Source organism: Diospyros lotus, chromosome 13, assembly GCF_014633365.1.
Source record: "Diospyros lotus cultivar Yz01 chromosome 13, ASM1463336v1, whole genome shotgun sequence".
In the NCBI taxonomy this organism is placed as follows: domain Eukaryota; kingdom Viridiplantae; phylum Streptophyta; class Magnoliopsida; order Ericales; family Ebenaceae; genus Diospyros; species Diospyros lotus.
Window position 1 is genome coordinate 6,246,752 of NC_068350.1, and position 11,294 is coordinate 6,258,045.

The window sequence follows — 11,294 nt, forward strand, 5'->3', positions numbered from 1 at the left end:
ATAATTATTTATGTTTATTTTATTTATAATAATTTTACTTACAATCAATTGTCAAATTTATGAATTTTGTATGGTCCAACCTATCTACTGTCTCCTATGCTTAAATTGTAAAAAGAAGTATAATTTAAATTTATTATAATCAATTGTAATATTATTAATAAGGGCATTGCTAAATGCTCGAACGAGAATTAGCTAAATAAGTAAATATTAAATATAATATTAACTCTAAAACTTAAATTATTGTAGATAATATTTGATTTATTAAATTTTATATATATTTTTAAAATTATTCTTTAAATGGCAAGAAAAATCATGCCACGTACTAATTTACTAGCTTCTTATATAGAACTTGATGATACTGGACCGATCATTGAGGTCTGCCTCGAAGCAAGTACCTACAAAGGCGAGGCCTTTAATCTCTCGAGAGAACTCCGACGCTCAAGTCAGTAGAAGAAAATACTCGAAAATATAAAGTCACACAGTAGTCAGATGATCCATACCTGTAGAAGTTGACCGCTATTTAAAGATGGCGTATAGCCTATTCTGAAGAGATAAGATAATCTCTGAATAAGACGTTGGAAATAATCTTGATTGACCGATTCAGCCTCGTTCAAAATCAAATATGGGCTGAAGATCTAGATAACACGTGGCACTTCCTGAGAGTGCCACGTGGCGGCACCGGGTTGGTAGTCTCCGATGGTAGTATAGTAATTTTGCCCTTAGTAAAATATCCCCTCATCAGAGCTAAATGATCATATCAGGACATAATAAGTTTACGAATTATGTCATATTACAAGTCACAAGTTACATGCTCTTAATTCAACACATCTCATTTATTATAATTGCGAGATATGTTAGATTGGTTGTGTATAACTTTTGAATAAATAGCAAATAGTATGTAAAATATCTGGATTGCAGCGGAATAATCGAAACTGATTTGTTTAATGATCTCCATGAAAGAAAATTATAAAAACTTTTTTATACGTCCACCCCTTGTTTGCTCGAGACTATAATAGTGATGTCAGAGACAGTATATGAGCAATCAAAAACTAATTCTAATTGTTGTATATTTTTCATTAGATTCTATATTTATTTATAAGTATCACGCAAATATAGATAGTCATCTCTTTAAAAATTTGAATTTAATTCAAATTTCAATTACTTATCTCATTATATTGTTAAAATTCAAATGTTAATGAATTTGAAATAAATTCAAATTCACAACATTTATCTTATCATTAGAAAACTTATCTCAATCTAATTAGAATTCCAGCAAGTTGAGAAGTACAAAGACTTAGTTTGTAACGTAACCCCTAGTTTTGTTAATTGATAATACACATGGGAATAAATAAATTCATGAGAAAAAAATAATATATATATATATATACAATTCTGTTATGTTATTCACTGGCGGGCACCTGTTTATGTGACTGTTATGTTGTTTATTGGCGGGCACCTACTTATGTGACTGTTATGTTATTTATTGGCGGACACCTGCTTATGTGACTGTTATGTTTATCACTAGCCGGCACTTGTTTATGTGACTGTGTATATATATATATATATAATTAATGGAAATATTATTCTAATTTTCTAGAAAGAAGCGTAACAAAGGGAGCCAAGCCCAAGATGGTAATTGTCTGTGCATGCCACGCGTTGAAGCCGGAGAGTGGGGGATAAGAATGAAAGGCCGAGCCTAATAAATCTTAACTATATGGTTTTTAAGAAAATTTTATTTTGGGGCTTAGGGCTTGTTTTGGGTCTGGGTTTGAACTTCGAACAAGCATTCGCATTTCTCAATTCGCTCTCGATTGCTTGCTGGTAAGCAATCTCTTCCTCTCTCTCTTTCTCTCTCTCTATCTCTCTATGCATATATTTCTATTTCTATTTCTATTTATGTTCATGCATCTGCATATGGTTTCCTATGTCTGGGATTAGGAAAGGAAATTGGATCTTAGGGTTTCCTATTTACGTGATTGAGTTTTGAATTGTGATCCTTCATACGTGATTACTTTAATTTGCTCCCGTTGTGGGTAATTTAGCTTTTAGATCGTTGGGGAACCTTTTTTCTGCGTTTGAAGTAATTTCTAGTTGTATAGAGTCTGGTGTTTCATTGCCCTGATGGTGATGGATTATAATTTGTAATGTAGTTATTCTCCTGAACTTTTTTATTTTGTTAGTGATCAGTGTTGAGCTTGAATTTTAGTTCTTGGACTTGGGCCGGTCTGATTTTATGTCATTATACGTCCTTTCTCGTTGTGAATGTATATATTTTTTAACTATTTATACTTGCTCTAACTTCCAATGCCTTTTTTTAATATCTGTTTTTTGGGTTTATCCCAGAATAATATCATCTGTTGGTATTAATGAGTTGGTGTTTTCAGATGTGAAGCAATCTTCCATTATCATAATTGGGCATTTTATTTGGAAGTTGCAATAATTTGAAGGACAAAGACACTATTTGTTTCAGATTTGGTAGCTGAAGGGGTATGGGAACATAGAACATTTCTGATGTGTTTTGACATTCAAATGGAGCCACAGGTCTCCTTGCGCTCTGAGGCATGCCTTCAATCTGAGAGTATCCTAATTCAAGATGGTGATTGTGGTGTAACTGCATCCTCTCAAGGACATGATGTGCAAAAGCGAGGTATTTAATGTTGGTTGTCCTTTTTAGTTTCTAATTTTCCTTAATTGACGCACTTGGTCAAATGGTTTAACCAAGAATAGCAACTTGCCCACTCAACCTTTTGCAAATTCTAATGTAGCAAAAAAGCAAACACGCCAATGGGCTGCATGGACACGTCAAGAAGAGGAAAGCTTCTTCACTGCATTACGACAAGTTGGCAAGGCATGTTTTTGCTTATGTCTTTTAAAGATGTTTGATGTGTTCTTAGCATAAACTGATGTTACATAAGAAATGTTTTGGCAGAACTTTGAGAAGATAACTTGCCGCGTTCAAAGTAAAAACAAAGATCAGGTAGTTTACTTTCAATAGAGTTCCAAAATGTTTGCATTTGGCGATTGCCTAGCGTTGACGGCATTGTCCTCGTCAGTCTTTTTATATTTCTATTTTTTGCATTTTTCAGGTCAGACATTATTACTATCGTCTTGTGAGGCGCATGAACAAGTTATTGGGTCCGGGGCTTTGTCTTGATGCCAAAGACTCTAAAGATACGAATGCTGCAATGCTTCGATGGTAATTAGTTAAATGTATTCTCTATTTAATGTATTTTTCTTTTGTAATTTGCTAGTGAAATTGTTTGAAACTTATCTGAAGCTAGATTATATCTGTCCTTAACTTCCCATTCTACTCGTACTAAGATAATTGGATAGTCACAGGGTATTAATGAAGTTACATTTGGGTTTTGGGGGGTGTTAAATGAAGCTCTTTTCTGGTCAGGCGGAAAATGTTTTTGGACCCATTTGCACAAGTAATGGGAGCCCAGAAACCAGTCAGTCATGTCAAGCTCATCCAATGTAAAATCTATTTTGAATTAGATCTGTCTCTATCTTTTGTTTATTGCATGTTATATAACCTTATAGAGTTTGTACAGTCATACTTAATGTGAAGAATTGACTTTTCTGATTTTTTCCTGAGATGTGTTATAGATAAATTTTATTGTCGTAAAGAAATTGATATATTTTGGCCCTGTTTTATTTGAGCTACCATAAGCACCATTTGATGCACATGTTATATTATTATTTGTTTCCTATATCTATGCATCAATTTTTCATTCTTTATTACGTATGGATATAAGTAATGCTGATCATTAACTAGAATAGTAAGCTTTATAAACAGGCTTCATTTTTATACAGAGTACTTTATTCATGGACGGTCTACTCCTTACTTAAGGATTGTGTAATTTCCTATTGCAGGTGGTCTTTACTTGAAAAGTATAGCTGTAAAGCCTCAAAGCTTCACCTGAAGCCTAGACGTTTCAAGATATTTATTGAGACCTTGGTTAGTTAAGACTGGCTATGGTCCTTGAATAATTTATTGCATGTGAAACTTCATTTCTTCTGCAATATCTTGAACTAGTTTATCTTGGTATGAAGGAGCACCAACTCTTAAAAGACCGAAAAAAGAGTAAAAGGAAACGCCCGTCTCAAGGAGAAAACTATCCTCCCACAATTACAACAAATGTCTCAAGTCAGGGCAGAGCATCTGGAAATGACACTCATGCGGTTAACTTGGTTCTTCTTGACAATCAGAACTTTCAAAAATTAGGACCTGGGAAAGGATCTCCAGTAAGGCGCAATGTTAATGTGGGAATTAATCGAAGCAACTGCAAAGGAGACTCTTTTCCTGCAAAGACAGTGAGGCCACGGCGGAGACCAGGTGATTTTATGAATTCCTCTCAGAATTTTAAATCCAGATATTATTATTTTCCTTTCTATTTTTTGCTTGCGTTTTTTTTTTCTGTAAATGAAAAATACATTAACAAGAAAAAAGCGCGCTAATGTTTAGAAAAGACCATCAGGGAAGACCCCGCAAAAAAGCGCAAAGAAACAAACCCACACTCACATTAGAAAAGAAAACAAAACCACACTTGCCTTAAACATGCAATGTGGAAATTACTTAAACATTTTTAAGGGGGTGTGTGAAGGGATATGTATTGAGAACTTACTTAAACATCTCTATTGTTTTTATCGCAAACGTTGTAAAGTAAGGTGACCATTTCAGAACTTTGTTAATGTCAAAATTTGCATCCATTCCAAAGTTTCTTACTTAATTTCTTAAGGTTGACACTTAGTTCTGTTGTGTTTATTTATAATTTTTTTTTTATAAAACTTGTACATAAAATGATATGTTAATTGTGATTTCTTTTTATTTCAAATGAAAACCTTAGCAATTTCATTTAGATTTTAAAACTTTGTAAAATTCTTTGTATAAGATTCTACAAAAATAAAATTTGTCCTCTGTGGTACATTTTTGACTTAGTAGACAAACTTTAGTCATTAAAAAATTTAGTAAAAAATGATGTGTTTTTTTAATATTCATTTATTAAAAATAAAATCTATGACAATAGTTTACAGTTACAAAAGTACAATTATCAATAATTTCTGTATGAAATTATGTAAACATATCATTATTGAATTATATTTCAGAAATAGTTCATAAACATAAACAAATCTATAACGCATAGTTCTGTCCCGCCACCCCAACAACAGGCATAAAAAAAATAAAAAAACTTCTATGCTCTTTTTCCAATCCGATCAGCCTTGTCCTCCTTTTGATTGCACATGTTTTCATTTAACATTAAACACTAGGGGTGCCACTTTCTTTTGGATTGGAAGAATAAAACATAATAGATTTCAGCCTCACATGACTATGGGATAGAAAGTTTAAATGGGATTCCCCTTTGTGATGTAACAAAAGAAGCATAGAATAAGAAGTTTTAATAGGTTTTAAAACTTTAGTTCCTTGGTCTGCTATGTGCATTGTATGTTTAAATATATTTAGCGAAATTGTGACACTAGCACTTGTTTACATTCATTTGTGCTATGAAGTATTTGCTGATATCCTTTGGCAACCCAAGTTAAATAGCATCCAGCTATAGTTGTCCAATTCTGTTGACTATTAAGTGTCATACCTGACACATTCTGACTATGGGGAAGCTTTGACTGCCCAATACTAGACAAGGATTAAGCATGCAAGGTTGCACACTTGAATAAATTTTGGGGTAGTGAGTTGAGAAAACTGACCTATGGGGATTAGGAAGCATAATGTTCTCCTTCTGAATTGAAAATAGTTTTAGGTGATTAAGTTACATATGGGAAGCTAGAACATGTTTAGGATTATGAAAGGGGAAAAAAGCTGTATAATGGAGACTAAGCTCCGATTGTAGATTTACCTTCTCCAGATTTCTTGGAATCGATGGAAATGCCTTTTGAAGATGATGGAATAGTACAGTGGTGATTTGCATGGTAATGTAGATAGAGAATGGTATGTGCACATCTATTTTCTAGAAAGGTTACGTGTTCATGGGATAAAAACGATTGAGGAACATCTGACTGAATGTGGGAAGTGCTGGTGATAATTGTTGTTAAAGTGGGAGGTGTTGCTGCAGAATGGCTTGCATGGGCTTGATAGAGAACTTATTTGGATGTGCCTTTTTAGATGTGGAATATGTTGCCAAGAGTAACAAATTGAGGTCAGATGCTAGCTAGCATCTTAAAAGAATGGGGTGTTAGCATTTTTTGGCATTTTGAGTAGCCTTTTAATGTCTTCTTTTTGGTGTTAAGAGCTGGAATTTCTTGACAGCAGCCTAAATATGGATTGTTCTGAAAGGATTGCGGTTTGGCTGGAGTGCTTATGCATGTTTGTAATTTTTCCTGTTCTTTTCTTTTCTTTTTTTTAAATTTAACTCCAATCTTTAGAATTGAAAATTTTATGTCAAATTTTCTTTGTTGTTACACTTATTTAACTTAGAATGGCCTTGTTCTGAAAGGAAGCTTCTCATTGTGGTGTACAAGTAAAAAGAACATTCAGTTGGAAAAGCAAAAGTTTTGGTAATTTCAAAATTTCAAGCTGTGAGGTTTTGATAAATAGTTTGCTGGCAATCTAAATTTGAAGGTAGAAAAAGGTCAAGAATGCTTTAGGCTTGATTAGTTACAATGTCAAGGTTAAAAAGGTTTGGACAGCACAAGGGGTAACCGAATAATAGTATTTTGCGAAGGGATGAGAGAGAAACTCTTATCTTTGAAGAAAATACTGTACATGGTCAGCTAGTTAATACAGTTTCACACAGATTACGCAAAATTCAGCTGTGTGCAATTGATAGCTTTACACGTATAGGCTTGTATGTTTCCTATTTTATCCGAGAATAAGTGACTCTAAAATTAGAAAAATTAAAAGGGTTAACCAAGTGGTCTCCAATGATTTATGTTTTTGCCCTTGTTCTTGGTGGCTCTATTAATGATACTTTTGCTTATTAGGGAAAAAAATTATACATAATGTTGTTGACCTAATTCTACTTGTGTCTAAATCCTACATCATTCCTCGTTTACTTCATAACACTTGATTGAATTATATTCCTTCTTACTGCAATTCCTTCATTTTGTCACAATCTCATTATCTTTCTTACTGCAAATATATTCCAAATGACATATAATTTTGAAGGGATAACTGAATTTCGTCCAGCACTTAAGTGGCTCCTATGATGGATTTTGTGCTTATTCAAACTAATATATTGAAATTGGACATGCAGTCAACTTGCCTCCCTTTTCAACTGAAGCAGACTCGCAACTGTCACTAAAAGTTTGCTCTATTGTTCTGGTTTTATTTCTCTGACATTCCTGGTCTCTTTGTTCCTGGATCCAGCTGGTAATGTCTCAACAGCTGCATATAAGAGATGGGAGAAGGCTGCAATTGCTGGAGTTTCACTTGTTGCTGATGCTGCTGAGCATTTGGAGCGGACAACCATGGGTAATGAGGTTGTACATCTCCAAGGTACAGTGAATGAGCATGTTCAGAAATCATACATCTGTAAAGGAATTGATAATTGCACTGATATTACGATTCTTGATGCTGTCTGGTTCCTTCTTATTTGTTTTCCAGAGGAAAAAGGTTCTGACCCCGTTGGGAAAGACTTGCTGCCTTTGCCAGGTTCTTCACCAGATTCCTTCATTGAGACTAACATACAAAATTCTACTAAACTCAAGCTCCAGTTGTTCCCAATTGATGAAGGTACCCGAAGAACCTTGGAAATGGTAAGCACAGAATGATGTTCTAGCTACTGGGTGATGAAAAACATTTAATAAAACCCCTGGACATTTCACAGGACAATCATAATCCACACCTGGAGCTAACTTTAAGTACTCGGAAGAAGATATCATCAGTTTTGGAACATCTGAATCGCAAGTGGGGAAATTCAAGTTTAGCATCTGGACAATTAATTCTTTTCCCTTTCTACGTCCAAAGAGAAAACCTAGTGGGTTATGAGAGGTGGACTCGGGACTCTGTTCTTAGTGCGGCGGATGTATACCAACTGATTGGAAGCCCTCCAGTTTTCCGCTTGAGGTTGCCATTTTTTTCCCTTTCTAACTTTTGAAGTAAGGTATACATATTATGCAAATGGCTAATCTTTTTCATCTTAAATTTTATTTTGGTATTTTATCATTCTTATTTTAAGGTATGGGTGGTTTTCCAATGCTGAGCTTGCGTCAACATCTCAAGCACCTATAGTATTATCTGGAACCATCCAGAATCTTAATGTGGACATCAGTGATATGGAGGAACCAGGCAAGGATTCAGTGCAAGAATCCACACCATCTGAGAAGCTTATTGATCATTGTAATGAAGATCAACAAGCTTTGGGTGCAGAAAGCACTGCTGCGGCACCCTCTTCAGTGGAGGTGCCTAATGACACTATTGAATGCATTAGCGTGGGTGCCAACAGTAATGTTCAGGAGTCTTCTATTGGGGCAGAAACTGTACCTTGGGACAGAAGGGAGACTGGCAAAGGAGCTGTTTTGAGAGAAGGGGAGAATAAGGTACTTGTTTTTCTCCTCCATCTTTATGTTTGTGAATATCTGCTAATTTGGAAGTCATCATATGACTTGAATCCAGCCTACCAGGTTACTCATTTGTCACAAAAAAGAAAGTCCATGTTTCTCACCTAGTGAGCATCATTGAGAGATGTGGATCTATTTTTTATAATTTGGTTATCATAGAAAATATCAAACAATAAAAGCTCCAGCAGGTTGACTTCATGGTTTGACAACATGAATCCGGACTATCATCTTGGGCATGTGAAATTTGTATATCCTCTAGGGTTATGATTTATCCTTTTAGAGAGCTGCATGTCCTTGCATTTTGCTTCTTGTAACCTCTCTCCCATATTGTTTGTATATTACTGCCAAACCTTGCAAGGTTGTTTCCTTTAACAAATAGGAACCATATAAATGGAGTTAAAAGTATTTCTTATCAGCCAATATGACTTATTATATTTCTTTTGTTTACACAGGATTTTCAATATCAACTTCTTTTCTGATTATCCATTAGAATCGACAACTCATACTCTGCTTTATAGTTGATTCCTATTGATAGCTAGGGTTAAAACTACTTTGCCTTGTTTTGTCAATATGATGAGGAGTGATAAGAAGTTAATCAGATATGCAAAAGTGCCCTTTTCTATGCTGCCTCTAAAATGGGAGGTTTGATAAAATATTTGGGCAAAGATCATCTAATAAAATTTGTATGCTTGAATAAAACAATGTTGCATGGAAGCAGATTGCACTTGATGAAGACCTGATTTTTGTGAAAGCTATGATCTGGTTTTTTCGGCATGTTTCTAAGCCTCCAGGTTGCGTTGTTTATTAGGACAATCAGCTGTTAAGACGTGGACCTTCATTGTCGGCTGGGGAGTGGGCTGATAGCCTAACTAACATAAGCGTGGGGGATTTACTGTCAGAGGTGTCACATGACATAGTTTCCTATTGCAATGATCCAGTCCTACCAGGAAGTTCTCAATGTATTCAGCAGGGTCCATTCAGCTGTGATTCATTTGATGCTGCAATTTCTGCTCATATATATAGACACCAAAGCAGAGCTGGCTTTCCACCAGCTCTGGCATCTGTTTCATCTTCCATTTGGGATGCAGAAGAAACATGTGATGCCTTTGCATTTCAAGGCACAATACTTAGGCAGGAGTTCCGGAACTCACTTGCCATGGCTTCTTCAGAGGCCTGCAAGCAGATTGACAGAATGAGTTCAGTGGGATCTGGTGCTATCATTGAGGTTCTTTCATAACTTAATTCACAATATTTTCAATGGATTTTACTGCTCAGCTTCTGCTTGATGGGCGTGTACACATAATATTTTCAATTATACTGCAGGAGTTGCATGAAATGGAGGTGCCCACGGATGACAAGCCTGATGATGAAGATCCTATGGATGAAAATCCAATTGATGAAAGGACTGAGGATGATAGACCTGTATCCGGGTATCCAACGGACAAGTGTCTCTCTGGTCCTCCTCCACTGGGCAATTCTGCGAAGGATCTGAACGGACTTACAGATATATATTGGGTATGTTTCTTTTTTCAACGCCTGATATGTAGTTTGTCTGTTATAGATCACATTTTGACTTAAAATTCTGAAACTTTGATATAAAAAATCCCATGTTCATGTTCTACGATAGTAGGATGCTGTTTGAGCAACTACCTAATTTAATGTTTTGCATATTGCAGCCTGACTCTTTAGGACCATTGGATTTGGATATGCCTTCCTCTAGGTACCATGCAGAGGATCTAATTCTAAGTGACAGCCTCAGCAGCTTGAACCGGCTACTCGCCAGTAGTCTAGATGCATTCCAGAATTGCTTATTCTTCGGATTAGAGAAGAAAGAAGTGACATCAACTGTTGAATCTCACGGAACTGCTTCCTTTTCAGATTACAAAATTGGCCATGGGGTTTGAGATTGTGCCAAGCTAAATCTACCTGGGATAACATTTCTAGAGTTTCATGGTCAAGCCAAAGGAACAGAGTCATTTTTGTATGTGGCTGAGATGTTGTTCCGAGTTTAGTCAGCTATTGCGCATGGAAAGGACTTTGCTGGGAGCCAAGAGTAATTCCTTTCGTGGTGGCCTGAAGTGTACCCTGTTGTACAAAAATAGATGTGAAGAAACTTGTTTACAGATTTTTATTCCAACTTCTGATATTATTACTAGTTCTCTGTAAATTGCGTTTCAGTAGCTGCAAAACTACAGAATCTCTTGCAACCATACAGCACAGAAATAACTTTGATTAATCTGACTTCGATTCTATGTTCACTCCACAAATTAAGTCACTCGTGAACTGTTAGATGGTCCTCTCAATTCCATAGGGTGTCTGCTCTATCTTGGCTTCATTATATTTTGGGATCAGCCAAAAATAAATCATGAAATGAGGCACAACCTGGCCTGAACCACTTCTGTTTCAAGCGGCAAAAAGAGGTTTGAACTTTGGTTATAGGGATAATAGTTCTCTCTCTCTCTTAGGTCTACCCTCCCTTGTAAAAACGTTGCCATTTCTCTGGCCATCACCACTCTTAGCCTGTGTAACGGCCTGCCTCCCGAGACCCCCACTAGCAAAGGAGATCTGTGAGAGAGTTGTTAAATGTTAGGTACATGACATATCCCAACCACATAAACAATACATAAATCATAAAATTCTATTTATACACATTTACATCTCCAGGTTAATACAGTGTTATGTTCGGGCTCATCTGCCCAAACATTACAAAATATTAAAAAGGCTAAAGGAAAGTACAAAATAAAACTCAGTTCCTTGCCCTCAAAACAACTCCCAAT

At 35.7% G+C, this 11,294-nt stretch overlaps 1 protein-coding gene across 2 annotated transcripts; it reads left to right on the forward strand.

Moving 5' to 3' along the window:
* The first annotated feature begins 1,678 nt into the window (after positions 1-1,678).
* On the forward strand, positions 1,679-10,684 carry LOC127789134 (TSL-kinase interacting protein 1-like). 2 transcript variants are annotated; one of them, XM_052317930.1, is made up of 14 exons: positions 1,679-1,821; positions 2,385-2,647; positions 2,766-2,848; positions 2,930-2,977; positions 3,087-3,196; positions 3,877-3,961; positions 4,057-4,339; positions 7,325-7,453; positions 7,562-7,713; positions 7,785-8,023; positions 8,136-8,496; positions 9,326-9,742; positions 9,841-10,032; positions 10,194-10,684. In XM_052317930.1, the coding sequence occupies exons 2-14, from the start codon at positions 2,512-2,514 to the stop codon at positions 10,419-10,421; spliced, it is 2,463 nt and encodes an 820-aa protein (XP_052173890.1). In that variant the 5' UTR covers positions 1,679-1,821; positions 2,385-2,511; the 3' UTR covers positions 10,422-10,684. The 2 variants fall into 2 exon arrangements, with proteins under 2 accessions (XP_052173890.1, XP_052173891.1); XM_052317931.1 differs by having other exon boundaries at positions 1,696-1,821; positions 2,471-2,647.
* Positions 10,685-11,294: the final 610 nt, after the last annotated feature.

What these genes read in the sequence shown, in the direction of transcription:
- LOC127789134 (XM_052317930.1), top strand. Translation starts at nt 2,512, where the DNA reads ATGTGTTTTGACATTCAAATGGAGCCACAGGTCTCCTTGCGCTCTGAG. An exon ending in AATGCTGCAATGCTTCGATG is followed by an intron (nt 3,197 to 3,876) that starts GTAATTAGTTAA and finishes TTCCTATTGCAG; the next exon opens with GTGGTCTTTACTTGAAAAGT. An exon ending in TGAGGTTGTACATCTCCAAG is followed by an intron (nt 7,454 to 7,561) that starts GTACAGTGAATG and finishes TTTGTTTTCCAG; the next exon opens with AGGAAAAAGGTTCTGACCCC.